Source organism: Lissotriton vulgaris, chromosome 1_1 (genome assembly GCF_964263255.1).
Source record: "Lissotriton vulgaris chromosome 1_1, aLisVul1.2, whole genome shotgun sequence".
Taxonomy (NCBI): Eukaryota; Metazoa; Chordata; class Amphibia; order Caudata; family Salamandridae; genus Lissotriton; species Lissotriton vulgaris.
The window spans coordinates 2,143,245,845-2,143,270,246 of NC_141685.1; the positions used below are offsets into that span (position 1 = coordinate 2,143,245,845).

General features: G+C 46.8%; 1 protein-coding gene across 1 annotated transcript in view; it reads right to left on the reverse strand.

Annotated features, from left to right (window-relative positions):
- Positions 1 to 24,402, reverse strand: part of EFCAB6 (EF-hand calcium binding domain 6) — an 846,383-nt gene that overhangs the window by 140,288 nt on the left and 681,693 nt on the right. The window contains exon 27 of the mRNA XM_086922295.1: positions 18,113 to 18,293. Coding sequence (XP_086778421.1) covers positions 18,113 to 18,293 — 181 coding nt within the window. The remainder of the gene's footprint in view (positions 1 to 18,112; positions 18,294 to 24,402) is intronic.

Consider the following 24,402-nt stretch of genomic DNA (forward strand, 5'->3'; position numbering starts at 1 on the left):
TTTTATTCATGTTTGGTAATTATTTAAATTGTATACATGAAGACTAGTTTATTAATCGGCTATACGTGCTTGCTTAGCACAGCTTTGGTAGTGATTCTGTGATCTAGAGCGAATGCGGGCACCGAGTGGCCCTCGCTGGTGCGCGTCCCAATTTGCCACAACTCTTCAATGTTGCCTTAAACTGTGCCTTTTGTTTTCAGGTTTGCTCATCGAGTCACCCGCTACTCGGGTTGACCCGATTCGGGTCGTGGGAATTGTCTGAGTTCCCGGCCGGCCGCGTATGCAAGGTGCCGGCTAGGCGGTGTGTTCCTCCTTCCGCCAGAGGGCGCCTGTTGGTGCCTTCAACCCGCGGCGCGCAAGCTCCGAATTCCACACATACCGTGCATTCCAGCCGGAGCCGCAGCGCTGCGGGGAGCCTTGTCCGCCTGCTGGTGTCTACGCCTGTTTTCACGGGTGTGTACTGCTGATGTTAGGCAGGTGTGTGAGCCCATACGCCCTGGGGGATCTGTAACTAGTTTTTTTCCTACACTCCAAGTGGAGTCAGTATTGCAGGCTCTATTAAGACCTGCAGGATCCCTTATCAGCAGGCTGCCCTCAGAATAACCAGCCCCCCATACCTGACATACCCTGTCACAGTTATATTTGGCAACTTACCTGGTGTTGGGATCAGGGTTACTCATAAGAGCTATGGATCCCTACGTAGATGACCAAGCGAAGGAGGATCCTCTTTCTGCGCTATACTGGAATGACGACTTTTATGATGCAGTTGATGCATCCATCCATAGGGAGGTCTCTGAAGCTATTGCCCCCTTAGAGCGTCGTCTGTCTTGTCAAATCGCGCAGACATGCAAGAAACTGGCAAGAGCCGTGCCTGGCCACAACCCCTCCTAATGAACCCCCCACTGATCAGCGGCCCCCACCGGCGAAGGCGTTTCTGGCCAGTACGTCCCCGTCTGGGCCCTCCACTGACCCGGGGGATGGCAATCACAGGGATACTGATGATGATGCCAGTCCCTCCAGTCCATGGCACCCCTCTCTCCCACAACCTACCCAGGATGACCCGGGCCTTAGCGCTGACATGCTAGAACCGGATGACATACTTCACCCGAGGTCTTTGGATTGGGCTCCCTCGGACAAGGTTGCCCAAAATGTTGCAAGCCTGATCTCCCCCAAGATCCTATCCTCCTGGGCGCAACAAGCAGTGGTGTTTCCGTTGCATCATTTAGTGTATACTGTAGGTCTAGCTGCCATGATGATGAGTGTCTTTTTCGTTTTGTCTTTTTTATTGTTTGTAGTTCATGTTTTTCAGAATCACGTACATTTTTGTACCATATGCCACGATTCCAATATGGCCGCGATCCTCCGCTTTACTCGTGGGTGCCCTTGTAGGTCTAGTTGGAGTTACTCCCACATGGGAATTTGAGTTTCGAATCACTTAGCCATAATTTACTTCATATATATAGGAGTAGCGTTTGGGCACAGGCTGTCTGGTTCTTCTGACGACTTCGCTGAGGCTTTACTCACCGTGCCCCACAAGTGTGTTAGCGTTTCTTTTTCTTTGAGGTAAGGATGATTATCGGAGGCTGTCTGACTGGCGGGTTCGGTCTTATTCTAAATCTTCACCCTTCTCGCCTTATGCTTTTTTACCCGCTGCCACGATTTCCTTTATACTTCCTTACTTTCCTCCTCCCCGTTTTTTGACTTAATTGTTTGTTTTCTTTATTCCGTAATCCTTGTAACACGTGTTTATTATTTTTATTTTTATAGGCTTTTAATCTTTCATTATCATGGACGCCCCTAGTATTTATCGTCTATTGAAGTGACTACTCCTGGCAATTTTACTGACGGTCGTTATTCATAAAAGTCATGTGATAAGGTAGGTTCTTCTAGGAATCTTTGTCATTTTGCCTCTTGGCTCTGCACATCTCTAAATCTGGTTTGGTCTTGCCTGCTACATTTTTGGATTCCGTCTTTGCATAGGTCACGCTACATCTCGAAATTCAGAGGAATCCTGCCGTCCCCTTCTGCGTTTTGACCAGCTCTCGTTTCTGAAATCCCTAGTTTTATTGTGTCTTTTAGGGAGCTCACTACTTAGATCTCAGGTACTTACTAGGATGCTAATGTCCATCTGTTATTTTCTTTGGATTTAATTTTGCTCTTACTTATTTTCTGCATCTAGTCAGCTTAAGGTACTGGCTTCTTTCTTATGTTGTGTATATATATATATATTTTGATCCGGTATTATCTACACATTGGGTTTTTGGGCTACAAGGTTTATGTTTTGAATATGAAAGCTGTATTTGAGTAATAATCTTGTGCGTGTTTGGTTATTTTCTGTATTTTGTGTATGATTGTATTAGAATGCCTTGCTCTAATTATGACCAGCAGTCCTTCTGCTTTTAATTTAGTGTAATTTTTCTTAACTATTTCCTCCACAGATAGTGCTCTCAAGCCCAGCCATGATCATTGTGTGATGTTATTAGTCTTCTGACGGCCAATTTTCGGGTCACAAATTAAGGATCCAGAAATATACAAATGTGCGCCCTGATGAATGAAGTGTTCATGTTTTTTGTTTAGTTTCTGAAACGCGCGTCAGCGCTTTTCTCCAGTTTTGTTTTTCCTGTTATATTATGTATTTATTTTGTACTTGATGTCCTTATGTAATGTGGGTTGTCTTCATTATTCTTGTGTGAATTATTGTCTTTTTCTCTTGATGAATTGTCTATCTCCTTTTGTGCATGTTTTTTATGGTAGTTGCTGTTGATATTGTGTGTGATCTATTGGATATGTATTTTTAGGGTTTGGTTTATGCATTTTATGTGTCGTATAATGTTTTTGATGTATCTTTGATGTAATTTTATGAATTGAAATTTGACATATGCTTTTTCTATTAAAAAATGATAAAATATCTAATATATGAAAAATCAAATACATTTTCGACTGAACTTTTCTGTGGGTAGATATTCTTAATATTTTGGAGCTACTGCCCTTTGTGTTAAAGTATAGTCAGGGACCTCCTTTGTTGTTTTTTTAGTTTACTTTTCCCTGGTTGGATGCTCCCTAAGAATTGGTTTCTCAGGGTCCCTCTTATGTTTATTTAGTGTTCCTATACAATGTCAACTGCGCCCTTTGTACGGAACGGCGCAGGTCCCTGCTCATTAAGGTAGACCCCAAGCTTGGGGACCTAGTGGACTCAGAAGCGGGCCTGGTCGCACAGGGTGGCCTTTTTGGGGAACCCTTTATTAAAGAGCTGGGGAGGTTTGCCAATACCTTTACATCCCTGGACAAAGCCCAGTCATCGATCAAAAAGGTATTTCACCCTCGGGTTTTCCGTGGGGCCGGAAAAGGAAGGTGGCGCTCATCCGGCCGCACTAAACAGTACAAGGGACAAGGCTCCGAGCAAGGCCAATATCAGGATCAGGCCATATTCAGGAACTTTTACCTGATCTGAAGAAGGCACAGCAAACACAGAGGAGCTAGAGCCAGTGTCACCTCCAACACGTCCGATGAGTGTTCTCCCTTCTTACCTTATGACGGTAAGGGTCCGTCTGGCGCATTTTTTCCAGGCTTGGACTTTTATCACGGGAGATTCCTGGGTCCTGCAAACAGTGCAGGGATTCTGAAAAGAGTTCTACGGGGAACGCCCTCAACCCACTACTCTGCTCCCCATCTGTTTCTCGTTGGAAGACACCGCTCTAGTCAATCAAGAGATTGAGTCCCTCCTGGACATGGGAGCAATTGCTGAAACTATGCCCCATCCCAGAGGTTTTATCAGTAACCTTTTCTTGGTGGACAATACGGACAGGGGTCAGAGGCCGGCTATCCTGCTCCGTGAATTCAACGAGTGGCGCCACTTCAAGATGGAGGGGATTCACCTTCTCCAGGACATCCTCAGATCTCCCTACTGGATGGGGCACCTTGATCTCAAGGACACCTACCTCTCGATACCGATATACCCTCCACACAGGAGGTTCCTCCAGCTTTTCTGGAGAAACAGAACCTATGAGTACACCACTCAGCACCATGGTGCTTCACCAAGGTCCTCCAGCCGGTAGTGGAACGCCTGAGGGCGTCGGGCATGAGGCTCATAGTAAACCTCAACCACATCTTGCTGATGGCCCAGTGCCCCCGGACACTCGCCCGCCAACTCCAAACCGCGGTCAACCTCTTACAGAGGTTGAGGTTTGTCGTCAACGAGACCAAACCCATCCTAGTTCCAGCCCAGAAGGTAATTTTTCTGGGTTTCTTGATTGATTCTGTAGAGTCTTCTCTCAGCCTCCCGCCCCGGAAGGTGGCAAAGATCCACCACGAGATTCAGAGGGCACTCACGAGACCGCAGATCTCTCTCAGACAGCTGGCCCGCATCGTCTGACTCTTCTCGTCCTCAATCCAGGCCATCTTTCCAGGGCTGTTGCACTACTGAGCCCTGCAGCACCTCAAGGCCACCCACCTGCGGAGGGGTCTCTCCTACTCCCAGAAGTTGAACCTCTTGGCGGAGGCCAAGGAGGAACTCAGTTGGTGGATCACCAACATGGAGGCTTGGAACAGGAGAGCAATTTTCTGCTCCGCACCAGACATCGTCATAGAATCAGATGCCAGCTGATCAGGCTGGGGCGTGAGATGTGGCGAGTTCACCACAGGAGGTATGTGGTCTCCTCTAGAACAACAATTACATATAAACTGTTTGGAGTTACTCGCTGGTTCGTACGCGATCCAATGCTGGACCAAGGACTTGAACGCTCCAGCGTACTCCTCAAGATGGACAATATATCAGTAGTCCGGTATATAAAACACCTCAGAGGCATAAGATTGTAAGCCCTTTCAGACCTATCGGCAAACTTCTGGCAGTATTGCTTGGATCGCCATGTCTCAGTCAAGGCAAAATATCTTCCCGGACAAGACAACTAAGTGGCGGACTTCCAATCACTCAATTTTCACGACGTGAGCATGTGGAAGTTGCACTCAGGAGGGTTTGCGGACCTCCATCGCAGATGGGGTTCCTTTTCAGTGGACCTCTTTGCCTCCCGCTTGGATCACCAACTTCCCAGGTTCTTCAGCTGGAAACATGTTCCCCTGGCGGAGATGACGGAGGCGTTCCTGCAGGACCGGCGGGATGAATTAGGCTATGCCTTTCCCCTGTTCGCCATGATAACGAGGGCCTCGGCCCAAGTTCGGCGCCAGGGGGTGAGCGTGGTCATGATTACCCTGATTTCGAGGTCGCAATTTGGGTTCTTCTGGAAATTTCTTGGGATTCTTCAATCCCTCTCCCTCGCTTTCCAGCACTCCTCCTCAATACGGACAAGGATCCTCACCCGCTCATCATGTAAGGCTTTCTAGCCTTGATTGCGGGGCTTATTACAGGGGATGATGGGCGGTCCCAGGCCTTTAGGGAGTGGCTGAGAAGTTCATGCCCAAGGCCTGGGCAGATAGTACTGTCAAACGCTATAGCTCCGACCTGGAGAAGGTGGTACCATTGGTGTATGCAACGGGGTCTCAGTCCCGCGGCAGCAGATGTGACAGCTATCCTGAATTTTTTGGCCTCTTGGGCTGAGGAAGGTTTGGCTTATAGATCCATTAACACATTCCACTTGGCTATTTCGTCGGGACCTGCTATGGTGGAGGCTCCCCAGTGGGGGAACACCCTCTTGTCTGTCGCCTTCTCAGAGGAATACGCCTTTCCTTACCTCCGGAGCCCCGATATTTGGCCCTCTGGGATGTAAACCAAGTCTTGAATCTGTTCCTGTCCTTGCAAACAAACAGGTTCCTCTCTAGAAAGGAGCTCTCAGCAAAATTGCACCTTTGCCTGAGCACCTGTAGACAAGTTTCAGGATATTTTCACCTACTGGAGTTACGTTCATGTTTTGTAGACGCACTAAGTGTGGGACAAAATTCATCTCATACCCAGCCTTCCCGGATTCTCCCAAGCTGTGCGTAGTCTCTTGCCTTAACGCGTATGAGGAAATGTCGGAGGAGTTCCGCCTTCCAGGAGAGAGTCAGTTGTTCATTGTTATAAAGAAACCCCATAGAACTATCTCTTCTCCCACAATTACCCGATGCGTGATGTGGGTGATGCAGGAAGCAGGCATAGAACTACGTGCCTTTGGGGCACACTCTACCAAAGTAGCTTTGGCCTCCAAAGCTTTTACCTTGCTAGTCCGTCTAGAAGACATTCTTAATGCAGCAGATTGGTCTTCGGACTCTACGTTTAAGCAGTTCTACTTCAAACAGGTAATACAGATGGCTCACTTGGTGGTGAGTAAGCTTTAAAATAGAATAATCCTCGCCTCTGGGCATGACATAGAGTGAAAAATTTCCTAGCTATTGTAACTGAAAGTTTAAATTCTATTAAGTACTTGGAGGCGAGGATTATCCCACCCAGGAAACAACTTCATTTGTAACTTTCCCACCCTCGTAGTGGAGTAAGAAAGTTCTTTTGTTTCCTTATGTTCACATCGACTGTGCAAGCCTCCCTCATAGATGTGCTCTATGCTGTTTTTCCCCTTGCAGGGCTAATCCCTAGCCAGTGCTGTCGCTTAAACTATGTTGTTTGCTTTCAGGAGGGGATTCTAATAAACAAGATTCATGAAGCGACGAAAGAGGGGGAATGGTTAATGACAGAGGACTATGAACTGATTGAAGCCCCATGATTGGTGGAGAGGATTTGGACAGTCTACCTGTGACTCTATGGTTAACTTTGTGTTCTCATTCCCAAGGCCTCATGGAGTAGCCCTTCCCGGGTCCACCTCATCCCTTGCATGTAGGGAGAAGCTCAATCCATCCCAAATCACTCTCCAAGGAAGGTCATTCTGACCCAGTCTGGTTTGCAGGGTTATTACATTTGTAAGGATACAATGGACACTAATTGGCTGAGGGTCCTGTCCAAGTATTCAGCTTTGGGCATATATGCAATATTTTCTGAATATAGTATATTGATGGTGCATTCTACTGTGGGTGATAGGCTTACTGCAATTTTCCTCTTGGATTCCACCAAGCCTATGGTCCTCTGCTTATCTGCCCTCCAGCTCTTGCTGATCATGCTTTATGTGGAAGCTTCCCAGCCAGCCTAAAGTATACCGTTGCTGAAAAAGCCTCAGAATGCTCCACTCCTCGCCATGAGATAGAGTTGCGCTGGTGAAGATAGGATTTAGTTGTTATATCAATGTTTTCTAGCATCCACTGTGCCCTTTGAACTAGCAGAAGTGACAGACATGGGCTGCTCGAGAGATCGACTGCTGAAGGTGAAGGTGAGATAGTAATAACATACCTGCTAAGCACATGCCTCTCTGCACTAACGTTTCCCATTTGTGTCCTTTATATTGTTGCTCCTTTGATCATGCCAGTGCACTTGTCCTGCACCCGGTTGGCTAACAATGGGATAGCTAAGTTGTATGTGTACTGTACAGAGTGCAACGAGTCCCCCGGTTCACCACTGCAAACTGAGAGAGCAATCCCGTACTGCTAGCCTGACTTTGCCATTAAAAGCAATGGCAAGAATATACGACGTTACTCCACAGCCTAACACTCCGCATACCGTTACAACAAATTTTTTTCAACGCAAAGGCCATGACCCCACATCCTTTTATACCGAAGCAAACACAACGAAAATTGTATTCAATCAATTTAAGTACATTTAGCATGCTGTTTTTTACAACGCATGCTATAGCAACGAAATTCAATGTGGAAATCAGTTTTTTTAATTTACTCACTCACCTATTGTAAATCTTCTATAAATATATTTTTAATACGAATACACTTTTTTTGCATTTTTTTTTGTTAAAGATATTTTTATTGAGAGAATAGAAAGATAGAAACAACAGAAGAGAAAGGGGGATGAAAGCACATGAATTGCAAATCAAAGAAGTACCCACACAGGGGCCAATGCAAAAGGCCGAGCAGCAGTAACAGTTATGAAGGGCTGAGCAGTGTCATCACTCAGGGCAGGACATAAGAGTTCAAAAATAAAAAGTTCAAAAAGCAGCCCGGGAGAATGTCAAGCCCCCTGCGAAATCCGGAGGGGAAAGCCCGCCTTGGTATCGGGCAAGTCTATCCAAGTCAGAGGCTCAGTCGACCAAGTCCATGTACGCCTCCCTGCAGTTCGGCCATAAGAAAAACAACGCGACAAGGAAGATCATAAAAATCAAATCGTCCACATCCCCCTTCAGAAAAGAAAAACAAACCAAACCCCTCCCCCCCCCAGAGGCTCCAACCTCCCCAGTGCACACATCCCCCCCGATGGTGGCAGCCAGACAACAACCATTCACACAAGCACAGTTCACACCTGAAACAGATGTAAGGCACGTATAGTGGGCGGGCAAACCGCTGACGGCAACCCCCGAGAGAGAAAGCGGACCAGTGGGCCCCATCTGAAAGTAAAGTTCTTAAAGTTATTCCTGAAAATGTCCGCCATACGCTCCACACTTAGCAGCCTCCATAACCTAGCAAACCAAAGGGAAAGAGCTGGGGCCTCCCTCTTTTTCCATGCAGCAGCCAGAGCCAGTTTGGCCGCTTCCAGACAGAGCCAAAGGATGTGCTTGTCAGCCCTGGTTTGGTGCTCCAGACCGGGTCCAGAAGGCCAAGGAGCACAAAGCCAATGGAATCTGGAATCGGGTAGCCCAGGATCTCCCTAATATGAGACAGAATCTCCTCCCAATAAGGGCGTATGATGGGGCAATCCCACCAGATATGGCGAAAGTCCCCCAGGAGACCACAGCCCCGCCAACATCTGTCAGAAGCTGAGGGAAAAATCTTTTTCAACCGGGTCGAATACAGATACCAATCTAGCATGGTCTTCATATGTGCTTCTCTCAGATCGATCGAATGATTAAATGTGTGTAGATCTCGCCAAAGATGGGACCACTCTTCGTCGGAGATGTCTCGCCCCAGGTGCTCCTCCCACAAACCCATGTATCTAGGGCGAGGTGAGATAGCCGTGGTTAACAGTAAATCATAGAGGAAGGAAATCACCCCCTTCATAGACGATGTGCGAGTAATGTAGGATTCGAAATCCGTGGGAGGCCTCGTCGCAGCGTCCCTCACCTCAGGAGACAATGCCCAATGTAGCAGCTGGGCGTGCCGGTAGCGCTCAGTAGGTGGCACACCATAGTCACGCATGCAATTTTGGAAGGTGAGCGGCTCATAGCCATGAAACAAATGTGTAAGTGCGTGGCAGCCTCCCGCCTTCCACCCATCAAAGGGCCCCTCAACAAGAGCCGGCGGGAACGCTGGATTAAAGTGAATAGGTGTGAAGGGGGAAGGAAAGGAGGTCCATCGTTCATCATTAGAGACCGAGTCCCAGACCTTCAGAGTGGTGCTCGTAGGGGTGCTAATTTATGCGTTGCGAGGCCGATCCCCCTTCGCCTTCCAAACCAGGTCCCAAATAGAGCGCCCCGCCACACTCCTGTCCATATGCAGCCAATGCTTCTCTAACTCCATTTGGGTCCATTCAGCCAACACCCGGAGTTGTGCCGCCTTGTAGTAAAGAAGCATGTCTGGAAGGCCAGCCCCACCCTTCCTCAGGGGCCGGCGAAGCGTAAGAAAGGAGAGTCTAGCACGGCCCCCCTGCCAGATGTAACGCAGAACCATAGTCTTCAGACGTCGAAAACCCCCCCCGTCTAAGGGAATGGGGAGGGCTTGGAACAGATATAGAAGCTAGGGGAGCAGCGTCATCTTGACAGCATGCACGCGTTCAAGCCAAGAGATAAACATAGGCTTCCAGCGATTCAGCTCAGCCTGTATCTGAGTCAGCAGAGGAGGGAAGTTAGCTGCATACAGGGTGGCGATGGAGGAGGTCAGCTTGACCCCGAGAAATTGAATGGAGGAGCCAGACCAGGCCAGGGGCGTGAGCGGTCGAATGGGCTCTACCTCAGAGGGCGAAAGCGTGAGATTGAGTATGTATGATTTGCCGGGGTTCACCCGAAACCCCGCCACTGCTTCGAACTGGGACAGCACGTCCTGCACCCGCGGAAGGGAAGTCCCGGGGTCAGCTAGCGACAAAAGGACATCATCAGCAAACAAAGATATTTTATGCTGTTCTCCCGAAAAGGGGAGGCCCACAATATCCGGGTCCTCTCGAGCACTAATGGCAAGAGGCTCTATGCTAAGCGCAAAAAGTAAGGGAGATAGGGGGCAGCCCTGCCTTGTGCCTCGGGAATGAGCAAAAAATGGTGAGACATGACCATTCACCATGACTCTCGAACGCGGGCCCTGATAGTTGGCCCGAAGCATATCTATAAATTTGGGAGAAAAGCCAAAAGCATGAAGAGTACTAAAGAGAAAGTTCCAGTCCACCCGATCAAACGCCTTTTCAGCGTCAAGGCCTAGCAGAACCGCTGGAATCCTAAAGCGTTCAGCTTTTCAATCCGATGAATCAGCCGTCTGGTGTTATCATGGGTCTGACGACCCTTTATAAAGCCCGATTGATCCGGATGGATGAGAGCAGGCATAAGGTCCTTGAGCCGGGTGGCTAAGATAGAAGAATACAATTTGGCATCCACATTCAGGAGGGCTATGGGCCGGTAGGATTCACATTTGGATGGGTCTTTCCCCGCCTTGGGAATAATCGAAATCATAGCCTCCGCCATAGTGCCCGAAGTGTGGCCCGCCTCCCTCATGTTGTTGAAAAGGAGCACCAAGTGGTCTCCCAACTCGGACGCGAACGTCTGATAAAAGGAGGCCGTATAGCCGTCCGGGCCCGGGGCTTTTTGCGGTTTGAGGGACCGAATGGCTGAAAGCACCTCCTCCCTAGTAAACGGGGCCTCCAAGAGCTCATTCCATTCCTTGGAGACCTGCGGTAGCGACAGGGCCTCCAAGTATGCTTGTTGAGCGGCCGGCACTAGGCGGTCCGCCGAGTATAGTGCAGCATAGAAGTCGCCGAAGAGCTCTGCCTTAACCGCATCCCTGTGCTCCACTACCCCGGAGGGGGTCCGAATGCCACCCACATATTCTCTTTCACGTTTATCACGGAGCTGCCGTGCTAAGTGCTTCCCCACTTTGTTGCCCTGAGCATAGGAGAGGCGCCGTAGGCGCAGGAGGGTATATTCAGCTCGATTATTATAGTGCGCCCCGAGCTTCCCTCACACCGCAGCAAGAGGGCGAAGTGTCTTTCTAGAAGGATTCTGCTTATGCGCAGTTTCCAACGTAGTCAGTTCCGCCTCCAGCGCCTCCCTCTCCTCACGACGAAGCCTGTTCAGGGCGGAGTTCAATGCAATGCACGTGCCCCGTGTCTTCGCCTTGAAGGCGTCCCATTGGGTAAAGATTGAGGTGTCACCAATCTTATTCAGCTCAAAGAACTCACCAATGGCTGCCCTAAGCTTCTTGCAGGATTCCTCATCTCGCGTGAGGGATGCCGGGAAATACCATTTGCGATGAGGGGACGACTCTGGGGCCCAGATCAAGTACGTCGCCAAAAGGCTATGATCCGAAACTGAAAGTGGAAAAATGTTGCTATTGCGCAGGTCGCCCTGTAAAGATTGATGCACAAAAATATGGTCGAGACGGGAATATGTGTGGTGAACTTGTGAATAGAACGTGTAGTCCCTAGTGCGGGGTGGAGGGAGCGCCAGCTATCAATAAGGCCCAGACTTAACAAGTTATCGCGCAGCTCCGGGGAAAAGAGACCCGTCTCCGTCCTCTGTTGATGTGAACAGTCAAGACTTTTATCCCAAACCAAATTGAAATCTCCCATCACAATCAACGCTCCCTCCCCAAAGTCCCCAATCACACTCAGAAGAGTCTCAAGGAACCCATGTTGCCCTGTATTTGGAGCATAAACCACCACCCAGGTGCAAAGCTTACCCATGAGCATTCCCTTCACCATCAACCACCTCCCCTCCTTGTCCCCCCGCACCCCCACAGGCTGAAATTGAAGGGCAGATCGGAACAAAAGCGCAACCCCACGGTGCTTAGTAGTGGCTGAGGATTTATAAATCAGGGGATACTGCCTGTGCTTAAGCCTGGATTCATCTTTGCGGGCCAAATGAGTCTCCTGCAGGCCCACCACATCTAGCTGATGATCTAAAATATACTTCCAAACTTTCTGGCGCTTTTGAGGAGAATTAAGGCCTTTAACGTTCCAGGAGCCTATCGTAACAGGCAACATCGAGACCAACTTCCCCCCCCAGCGCTCCAATCAATGCAGCCCAACTCTAAATACAAACCAGACACACCACTGCCATACCAGGTCCCCATCCACCACCACCGGGATCCATCCCCAACAAGCCTACCGAAACCCATAGGAGCCTCAGAAACAAACCATAAAAAAGGGAAAGCAAAAAGTAGAAAAAGAACAATGAAAGCCGGACATGACCGTAAGGGTCGGGGGTAGAAGACCCAGGTAATGCCCCCCCCGAATCCAGGGTCAGGGTAACCCTCCATCGGAGAACTGTCCCACAGAGTACCTGAGGTGGTAGAGCCCCCCGGCTCCCACGGGCCGCTGTTGAGGGGGCCTAAGCCGCCGAGGAGCTGTCCACTCGGCTTGATTCAGTCACCTGGGCCACCAAGGCCAAAGCGTCTCCCCTTACACTCTGGCTCGCCGACGGGGATAGCCCCTCCGCTGCGCCATGTTGGCCCACTCTCTGCCAAGCTGGGGATCGGGAACGGCGACTTTTTCTTGGTGAGGCGCTGGCGTCCGCCGACGCAGATGTTTCCTTCATTCCAAGCAAGTCCCTGGCGGCTGCTACTGTTCGCACTTGCACCAGTCTATTTTGCCACCGGAAGATAAGCCGAAAGGGGTGACCCCAGGAGTAGGACACCCCGTGCTCCCTCAGGAAGGCCGTGACTGGGCGAAAGTCCCGTCGCTTTTGCAGGGTGGAGGCCGCCAGGTCTTGGAAAAGTTGAGGGCTGTGCCCACGAAAAAGCAAATTGTTAGTGTCTCTCACTTTCCGCAGGATCGTCTCCTTCAGCTGAAAGTCGTGGACACAAACTAAGATGTCGGGAGGCGGCGAGCGCGCGCCACGCGGCAGGCCTACCCGATGTACTCTGTCCATCTTGACTTCATTGCGATCGTCCTCCGCCAAAATGTGCAAAAAGAGAGCCTCCACATATTCCCGCAGGTTTCCACCGTCTCCATCCCACGGCACCGCTCTTATTCGGATGTTATTGCGACCGGACCTGTTTTCCAAGTCCTTGCAGTGGGTCTGGAGGTCCAGATTCTGCTCGCGAAGCTGGAGCAAGTCTTGCTGTAGCTGATGGACATCCCCACTGAGGCCCAAGTCGTGGTCCTCCGGGGTAGCTAGCTACACTCGCCGATACCGTCTACATCACGGCGGACTTCACGGAGGTCGGAGGCTAGTTGTGCTTTCAGCTCCGTGATATCCTCCGTGATGGAGGAGAAAAGCTCAATCAGGAAGGCCTTCGTGACCGGGCCATCAGCGTCGTCTTTGGTCGGTGACTTGCTAGGACCGGGGGGCGATCCAGATGCCCCCTTACCGGGACCATCCTTTCCCGATTTATTCAGGCGATTCCTCGTCGACATGATGCGACGCCGCAGCGCAGATGGTGAGAGGCAAGATGGCCCCACCTCCCCGCCCGTTCGTCGTCTGCGCTGTCCAGCAAAGCTCCAGACAGGACGGCGCCTCCTCGTCACCTCTGCTCGGCGACAACTGCCAGCTAGGACACCGGAATCACAGGCAGGCTTGTCACAATTCCAATGTGGGGGACTCGCACAGAAGCGCTTCACTCGATCACTTGCCAGAGTTCCGAGTCCCCTCTTGCGAAGAGTCGATGCCGCCCAGACAAAGCCCCGTAGGCCGCTCCGGTGCAAGTGCGTCACCAAAGTAACACCCCGGCTAAGTCCACCGTCCTGTGTCGTAGCTCGACGGGAGAAGGGACAAACCAATGCAGGACGCCTCAGCGAACCCAGGAGAGTCAAAAGCCGGGGCTGAAATCGCCCCAATACCGCTAAACAAAGCTATGAAGGGCTCGGGGTGCCGGAGGAGCTCGCAGGCACGTCTTACTCCGTCGCCATCTTCTTTTGCATTTTTTTATTCGTAACTCTTTAACTCTCTCACTATCCAAATAAATAAATCTCATAAAATTCTTTCTTACCATTATGCAGATCTCTCCTGTAGCCGTTCTCATTGAAGAAGCTCTTTAAATTAAATTATTAAACGTGTTATCGCTTTCGTCCTAATCATGCATAAACATAAAAAAGGGACTAATTCATTCTGAGCACTGCCTCGGCTTACCTTATTACGCGCTTCCATATTGGTAGTACCGGTCGTCCTCCAACGTGACCATATCGGTGTGGGTCTGCGAGTTTGTTCCTTAGCCGTGTATATTGGTAGTACAGGTCATCCTCCAACGTGACCATGTCAGTGTGGGTCTGCAAGTTTGTTCCTGAGCCGTGTCCACAAACATGTCCATGACCGTGTGGGTCTGCGAGCTGTTTCCAGAGCGGTGTGCACGAAGGTGAGAAATTGCTTGCTCATTCCGTTGTTTCATCGCGTTTATCCTTGTCTCCTATGCAAGTTTAAATGATGCATCATCCTCCAAGTTTGAAATTTGTATCTGCATACCATTACAAAGAATAGTCGCTGTAAAAGTATATTCGTTGTAATGGTTTGCGGGGTGAAAGTTTTTGCGGGGTAAAAGTAATCGTAATAAATTACAATGCATTGAAAAGGGATGCGGGGTAAAAGTATTCGTTGTAAAGGATTCCTTGTAAAGGGTATTTACAAAATGGCAAAGCCACCACTTCCCCCGTACATATTGGTAAGACACTTCTCTGGCAGCCCAACCGAGTCCTAATGACAGGATGCAACATTTGACACAGGGATGATATATCATGTACATGTCCTGATAGTACAACCTGCAAAACTACTATTTTACTGAGGAAAGACTTGGTTGCCCAATTGGCGGGTACAGGGTTACACACTGAGCAAAGTGGGCACACCAAGGTATCAAACAACTTATTACATTAAGCCCGACTTGTATCTCCAGTCGAAATTAATATAACTTGTTGCAGTGTGCAGCTTTAGCTAAGCTGCCACTTTGTTGCCTTTAAAACTCCTGTGCCATTCCTGGCACACATGAGGCTTGCTCCACTAGACAGCCTTCTGCTCTCTTGGAGAGACCCGCTAACGACTCTCATGAAGGAGAACAATGAGGAATTGCAGAATTCCCTCCTGCAAGAAGCCACTTGGGCATTAGCCCCAAAAGGCAGGCTTCGAAGGTGAAGCAGCTTTAGAAGGGCAGAGGTGTAACACTAGGAGGAAGGGCGGTCCTATTGCTGTGGTAGAGAGGCTGGCAGGGAAAGCAGAGGATTGAAACCTGTAGCCAAACCGGTTTCCCCCGTGGCATGTAGCCCTGAGGTTTTCACACCTGGGGGTGAGCTAAGGAGGTCTGAACACATAGAAAGGGGTCATGCCATCTTGGGAGTGGACGGAATGGTGCATCCTGGGATAGCCAGTTTCCTCTCTTAATAGGAAATGGTCACCAGGTGGGAGAGAACCTGGTAGCCTACTGGCTACCAATCGCATCCTACCCTGATGGCACTTTCTGAGTATAAAGAGGGCACTCCTGGCACATATACCTAAGATCTCTACTGACTTCGAAGAAGGACTAAGAAAGGACCACCCTGCTGCACTGAGGGACCATCAAAGAGAGACTGCACTGAGGAGGACTGCATCTACAGAAGTTGGTGGCCAGCGAAGAGAGGGACTGTGCCTGCTGTGTCCTGCTCAAGGAGACGCTGTCCCCAGAGCAGAGTCAAGCCAAGGGACTACATGGGCTAAATGACTGGCCTCCTATTCGCAGCACAGGGACACAACAACTGAAGAAGCCTGCTGCGGCATGTTGGTATCCCAAGGTTTTAAGTTTTCCCTAACACCGCCGCCGTGCAGCACCAAGGACCAACACTCGACACACAGAGTTGCACCCTAGTTCTCTGAACCCTGAAATGCCATCTGAGAGTTGCTGGGACCATCAGATGGGAAGTTACTGACCCAGGAAGGATTGGCCTGTGACTGCTACAATGGGCGACTGGTAGTACAGTGATGACTGGACTTCTGCTAGACCACAGAGGATTTCTTGGGAAGTTGACCCTGCAAACAGGACCCGCCCACCATCTTCATGGATGGAGGAATCCCGGCAGGTAGGCGCCCCTGGACCGCATCATATCAATAGCATCCTTGGAGCATTTTCAGCATCCTTCATCCCTTGCATCAGGACCATTCCGTAGGAAATAAATTGCAACTCGCATAAAGTGCCTGGAACTGCTGAAGGACCACTTCTTCTGTAAAGGAAACTCTTCTTGACAACCTGACTGGTCCCCCTGACGATCTCCCTGCCAAAGTTGGCCGCTCCAAGCACTTCTATCTGACCTCATTGACACTAATCTAAGTTTTCTCTGAAAAAGTTTCCATGTATCCAATTTGCTGACTTTGCCAAGGCTTGTTCTCGGTTAAGTGAAATTGCTTTGATTTATTATTGCTTGTAAAATCATTATCTCTGGAACACTCTGGTGGATCTTTTTCGTTCTAGTGTCTAAATTCTTATAAGAATACAGTCTATTTTTTACAAATTGATGTTGGATTTCTTGAGTGTCATGTTTATTTCTTCTTTTTAAATTGCTTTAGTGCTGTTTAAATGCTTTACACTTGTTCTTGTATGTAAACCTTGCTGCTCAGTGCCATAGCTACAGAGGGTTGAGCTGAGGGTTTTCCAGATGAAACTTAATGGGCCTAAATGGGTTGGTAAGTGTATTACGTAGTGACATTGCACAACCACGCCGTATAATACACACCATTTCCACACAGTCAATTAAGGATATTTGTTGATTTATGTGTGGGGATGCAAAAAAGATTGAACTGTAGTAGTTTAATTTGTTTTTGAATGCAGATAACTTAAGACAGTACGAAAATCTCAAATGACAAAAGAAAAGTCGAAGGTTGATGAACATCAGGGTCAATCATTTACTTGTATGGAAAATATTCGGTGTCTTGAAGAGTACTCCGTAAGAAGATCACATATGCCGTTTGTGCAATAGTCCTATTGAAACATTAAAGCATCTTGTGATATATTGTTCAATTGTGACACAATTTATACTTAAATAGTTTTATGATAATATAGCTTATTTAAAATTAAATATCTGTAACTTTTTCACGTATGATGGATTTTGAAAGGAAAAGCGATCTCGAAAATCTAATTAATTATCGCAATAGTATTTTTGAGACTGTTTACATTAAACTGTTTATACGGTTTTTTTGAAAACTAAATATGATGAGGATAATTGGCTAGCCTGCTAGCCGGATCTTGTGGCGTTTGGAATCAGTTGCAAGCAATGTGTGCACAAGAGATTTCCACCAAGGTTTGTGTCCATTTAAGGCTTTGTGAACATAAATTTCCGTATTGAAAGTGCTGTGAACATGCAACCAGGGCTGGCCAGTTTATTATTACGATTGCGAGAGCAACACTGCGGCGTTTGGACCAACTTCTCACTCTAGAGACCTCAAAATAGCCAGGGAGCAGAACATGTCCAGCTCCTGGTAGCCAATTAAGTAAAATGTGCAGTCAGCGAACTCAACTCCAATATACATCTGCATGCTTTTGACCTTCTTTCTGATTGATTGCTACAACACCGTGGACTATTTTCGACACATAAATGTGAATAAACCCAGTGACCTCTGTCTTTAATCTAAGTTTTGTGTTGCTCTTTTCAACATGTAATGTACTAGAAGCAAACATTTTCGAAGATAGTTTGAATGGAGAAAAGTAGCTTTTGTGATTCTTCTATAACAGTCGCTTTCCTTTGCCAACAGGCCCATACATTTCCAAAACGTTTGACCTCGTGTGATGGCTGCAGCCAACTCTGCCTCTGCTTCCCAGACCCGTTTGTACAAATATAAGGAGAAAGGATGGATGGATCCCAGTTTTCTGTGTCCTTTCTTTGTTGTCAGAACATTGCACAACATGCACTTTAATCTTAAATGGATAGTGATATATAAAGCAGCGTGCTATACAGTAAGATTCAGAATGACGACTGAAAGTCAACGTGAAACGTGAGACTGTTGTGGTTTTGAAGTCACTGGAACTTTGCATTGAAAATACTTTGCATAAGGGGAATAGGAGTTCCATAAAACTGGCAAACATTTAATATTGAGAAGAAAATACAAACCTAGGAAATCTGAAACTGTGATTTCTCCCAGACTTTCAGTATCCTTCTCTTTGCACATTTTTAATATGTCTTGCCATGTCCTGTGCAGATTCTTTCGAAGCTTTACTTCTATTGGTTCACAATTTAGCAGAGGGGTGGAACATGGAACTGTAGTTCGTGGTCTCTGCAAAGTGTCTGAAGTCTAAAGGCACACATTGAAAAAGAGAAATATCAACAATTATTTTCCTCTTATTGAACATATCGTGACATGTAATAACTGTGGAATAAATAGTATAATTACTTCTACTATTTCTCACAAAAGGTTAGCAGCGATTCATCAAGGAGACACCATTAAGAAAGTCACCAAAAATGTTTTAAGTGCATGTACATGGGGAAGCGTGGGGACGGGTTAGTTAGTTTAGATAAGATCCCAGTTAACTTTTTTTGAACACCAACAGTAACTCTTCAAGATGACCTACCACATGCTAATATGTCATGTACTCTATTTTGTTTAAACATATACACTATAACATTTGTCCTATCTGATGTGTAAACTGCTATGACTTGGTGAAATGTATCAGATGATGGCAAATGTGTATAACTCAAAAATGCAATAAAGTTTGTGTTAAAAAAATGAGTGCTTGTACATGATTGTAGTATTCTTTACTTATAGTTGTTCTATGAAGCACTAAGTAAATTCAGTAAGTAATCAAAAAAGGTAATGTAACTCGAGTGACACTTTACAATCATACATAGAATACAAGAATTTGTTAGAAAAAAGGGTAATAGACCTCTTGAAAGACCTGGGTGGTTAAACCTTTATGGACTATAGGAAAAAGGTACCACAAAGGATATCAATTCAACATTTACAGAAGACAACTTGTATGTCACATCGTATTTCATTTCAGGTGGGACAAATTATTTGCTTTAAATCACAATGACTTAAAACAAATTAAACAAAGAGGGCCTGATTTAGAGTTTGAGAAAAGGGTACTCTGTCACAATGGCGACGGAGCACCCTGCCCACCAAATTCTCGGTTTGCCTGCCCAATTATGCATCAGGGGGACTGCCAAGCAAACTTTCCTCCAATGCCCGAGTGAGTACAAACTTCCAAAGGTGAGCTATCTGACCTCCCACTCTTTTTAGAATTGGGGGTTGGACTGGTTTTTTTTTACTGTCCGGAGTATCCTGGCGGTGGAGGACAGTAAAAAGATTAAACAAGTATTGGCGTAGCCAATAGGTCTCGCCTTTGGGACCTTATAAGTGTTTAGCCATGCAGAATATTATCCTGGCGGCTACAAAATCTACTGTTACTTCATGTGGCACTGATGAACGGCCACATTTACCCAAGGTCTGACTTTCGTGCACTTTTTAAATCAAAGATCTCTAGGGAAAAGCAGAGATGCTTACTGCATTGGGCATCTTGACAAAGAGGGAAGCGAAGAAGAATATGCATGTCAATCCAATCCAACCTTAATGTACAGCAGTTCACAATTTATTCTGGCAATATTGTCGGCAAAATAAACTGTAAAACCTCGATTTTAATCAATTATATACAGCTTCGTGGAACAGGCAGCTGAAAGTCTAGCATGCACATTATATGCCTGCAGCCCAATGGTGGTACTAGCTAAAAAGCGGAAATAAATGGAAAAATGTCCACGGCCATCTTTGAGATGAACTGTACTCTCCGAGCTGCCTGCATGGGTTGTTGGCATTACGGCACTGTGCTGTGTGCCTAGCCATGCAACCACCTGTAGCTGCCAACTCTCCAAGTGCCAGCAGGAAGCACTCGCTCCAGGCCCGATGAGAAGTGTGATTCAGGAATCCCAAGACCTCCTGGGCTGATTTATCACAATCACAATAGAGCATAACCAGATGGGCGTGTGGTATTGGTAGAAGTCAACACAGGTCAAGCAGCGTGTCTCACTCTGAAGTCAGAGAAGTAAAGGAACAAGCATTTGCAATGCAACAGGTCTCGCATTTGCAAAAGTTTGAGCTATTGGCATTGAAAATGACAATGCCTTTTATTTTTGCGTTTTAAAAACCTGCAAGCGCCGTTTAAACCTACATTTTGTAATTATAGTCCTTACTTACAAGAAGCAAGGCTGGCAGTAAAAGAGGCACAATTTTGCCAGCCTTGCTTTTTGTAAGCAATGACTAAGTAGAAATTGTGTGTTTAAACGGCGCTTTCAGGTTTTCAAAACTCGAAAATAAAAGGCATTGTCATTAACAATGCCAAAAGCTAACATTTTTGCCAATGCAAGTCCTATTGCATATAGGAATAATATGTTAAGAGGTGTGGGAGCAGTGAATGAATACAGGGAGAATAGTATGAGTGCTCTTTGTGCAGGGTGAGTGGTGCATGAATGGAGGACTATGGTCATGTGAGTTGAGGAAATATTCGTATTTGTTTAACCCATAACATAACACTTTGTTCGGAGATAAGTTATGTAGTACAAGTGCAGACCAGACCCACAAGATAAGGCCCATGGAATAGGTCTAGTGAGCGAAAATGGTGTAAGAGCGAGGGGTAGTCAGGGCTCTGACACAAGTGAAAGACTTGGCTCCAGGCGCCAGGTGAGGAAGAGGGGCCTCATCAAGAAGTTACTGGACCGAGAAGGCAGACCAGGAGCTAATCGAAAATGCATTTTGGTCCAAGGGGTAACTGTTTGTGGTGTTTATAAGTAACGAGTTAGTGTCTGCTCCGGCGATGAAGGCTGGAAATCAAACATCTGTTCTTTTCAGATTGCAATATTTGCATTCCCTTATATTTTCACTTTATTTTTAGCAGGTTAAGGAAATTGAAGGCCTTATTAACAAGGGCTACAGTGTAAACACCAGATCTCAATGACGTCATTGTGATCTTTCTGTGTTGTATTTTATGGGACATTTGACCCATCTCAGTTGTATCTTTTCCAAGCATTTCTTACATACTTTGGATTCTGGTGCTTGTAATCTTATTTTTCCCAATTTAAATGCAGCAAAAGTGCTGAAATGCACATGTCATAGAAATACAACCTAAAAAATGATGCACATTGATTTAATAGAATACACTACCTTTTCCTAGTCTGTGACGGTACTCAAGATAATAGATTTTTTTATTTTGCAAAAATCTTTTTTTTAAATGTGTCCTTTCCTCTGTATACCAGACCTGACTAATGCACACTGTGACTGCCTACACACCTGCCTTCCAGCATTCGCCTACCTCCCAAACGACCCATGTCATTTGGGGCACCTGCAGTCTTGACTTTTTGTCCACCAGCACCTTGGTTGCTCTAGTACTTTATTCTATTGCCTATAGATGTGAAACTACCAGACCCACAGTACAACAGTACGTGGGCTATAACCCATACATCCCTGGAGGTGTCACACATGACATGACACTACATGGCAACATCCTAAACAAGCATTGGCAAAACCAATAAGTTTGACTTTTGTATGGCTTACAGGTGGAGCAAGCAAACCCTGTACAAATGTGACACCAATGGGCTTTGCCAATGTTTGTTTTCCCTGGCAGCACCGGGGAGCAGCACAAACAAAAGCTTCTGAAAAATGTATGCTACAAGGGAAAACATTTTCCCAGTTTTTCTTTTTTTGGCATCCACTTTTCACATACTTTTAGTGCTCTAGCCCAGGGCTAGCAGCGCATGCACCAACTAATATCTGAAGTAAAATAGTCCAACATGCATTCCATTGGCTCCAGGACACACTATAACTGTTTGTTGTGGATGGAATTATCAAAGACTCAAACTAAATTGGTGAAGGAAGCTGACCCAAAGCCCCTTATGGTAAAGGCAGAATACAAAATGTCCACCATGAGTGGTGCAAGTCCCATTCACGTCAAACATAAAAATCTGAAGTCTGGGGGCTTTGTAGTGTGCTCAATGAACATGGTGATTGCCGTAAAATCGATGAAATTGAGCTGGCTACTCCTACCAAAGTCATACATTTAATTGAAATCAAATTGGATTTCGTCAATAGAAAGCGAGCACCAGGAATTAATTACCCCAAAAATCACTTCCACTTATCACTGCTCTACAAACTGTGTAAGAGGCTAGTGGTGTTCACTTACATCAAGTTATGCCTCGTTACCTTAATTTCAAGATTGCATATCTCAAGAAAAGTGGTAAATCTCACAGATGAATAAAAATCGTCTCCCAAAAGTACTTTAGAAACGCAGGTGTAGAATAGACAGACAGCGAACCTCTCATTCTGAGTTGGATGAACACACTTGCAGCGCAGCCTGTCTGTTGACCATTCGTCTCTGCCTTGAGTCTCGCACCTCGTGATAATCATTGTTTCTATCACCCTTTGTTCCAGACACACAAAAATCGAGTTAATTTTTATGTTACGATGTCAGTTAATGCACAGCACTTTACAGACCGATATTGTGCCTTTCTAATATTCGTCGCCTAAAAAGGCAGGGCACGCTTGCAAGCCAGGCTTAGCTCTTTACAAAGTGCTTTAATAATAGATAAATGAGTATAGAAACTAAACCATGTTTTTTTTCTTAAAAGCGACACGCACAGACCCGTAGAGCCCAAAATCCAGACAGTGCCTGTCGTGGACAACTAAAACTCAAAGAAGGTGCAAACACAGACAGCGACCCTTTCATACACGCCAGCCAATGGATCGTTCATGCAAAGTGTACATCAGAATACTCTGCGAAATGGCGCCTTTCTTTGAGACATCACTGAAAGCCCTCTGCAAACACACACAGGGGTCCTTGGCCTTCTCCTCCGGTCTCCAGGTGTCTGCCAGAGACACGTGTTCACCGGACCCTCTGCCTGCCCCCTCCCACAAGCCCGTGCTTGTCAGACACTCACCTGCTCCCAAGCTTTGTACACAATGATCCCACCCTCTCCCCAATTCACACAGACCAGCAGTCTGTCCCCGGCCGCCCCCTGCCAGCAATACAAATCTGCAAGATAGGAATCTGCTTTACTGCCCCTTTACCAGGTGTGAAAATCCCTTTATTGTCCTGAAAATGGCCTGTTTACCCCTGACAAAACCCGAGAACGGCGAGCTTTGAAGTCTGTAATAGACCCTTAAATAAGGTGAATGTTACTTAATAATTAGCACTTTTAATTAATGACGGAGATGTGTATCTGTTGCCTGACCTGTACTCTTTGTGGAATGGGACACACTCTCTATTGTTGTCCTTCCTGCAGCAGGGGGGCCTTTTTTGTCCTTACTTAGACCAGAGCTTTTGAGGATAAGGGGAATTAGCCAGGTATGCGGGAGATGGTCTTCTCTTAACTTAGAGGTCACACCACCCAGAAATGCTCTTGTACACATTTCTCATGGTGCCGGTGCCTCAGTGATATGATTGGGATTGTCTTGTGTGAAGCAGCGTTCTGGGTACCACGCACAACCCGGAACCGCTTCCCTTACAGGCCACTATCTACCCCTCACATACACCCACTTGCCCATCCAACTTACTGTAATGTACGTTATAAAAGCATAGCCCTCAAGCATTGCTAAGGGCAATAGGTGTGGCTAGCATTTTGATTTCTGAGTAAAATATTTTTTAAAACCCTCTGCTGTAGCGTAGAAACAAAACAAAAAATATGGTAATAACACAAACAGAGGTGCAACATACATAATATTTTCATAATAAGCGTCCAGTAAAGCGATCACGAACAATCGCTTTTGGAAACATAGAAAGCCGTAAGTGGTGCACACGCGCGCACCACTGCGAGCTATATGGTTTCAATTATCGTGCCCGAGTTTGGGCACGATAATTGAAACCATAAGGCAGCAATGCGCGTAATAGACACCAATAGGCCATGGGCAGAGCTATGCTCCCGCCTTTGGTCTATTGTGTGCTCTATTAAAAACAAATTTGCAGACAAAGGCCAATAGCAGGCCACAAAAGTAAAAATACAGGCACAAGTGTGTACGATTCCAGGGTCCATTTCGGAACCCAGGACAAAAGGACTCTCGTCTTTGCGAGCCCCAACAAGGCGCCCTTGGGAAAACAGCGTCTGAAATGTGTTTTCAGTCTTCGAATGAAATGTAAATGTTACAAGATAAGATTAAGGAGGAGTAGAGTGAGCAGAGCAAGACTGGACAGGCTACGGGAGGAGAGGTAGCTACACTATGGGAGGCCAATGCTAGTTATAGAGACATGTATAATGGTTAATTTGTTATGATGTGTTCATGAATTCTGCAGTGTTAATGTCATGTGTTTGTTGAACAAATCCTTAGAGGTGGGAGCTAATTGTTATGTATTTTGAGTTATATGGGATGCTTTCACTCCAATTAGGAATAGAGACTTGCATATGGAGGGGCTTTTTACGTGGTCAAC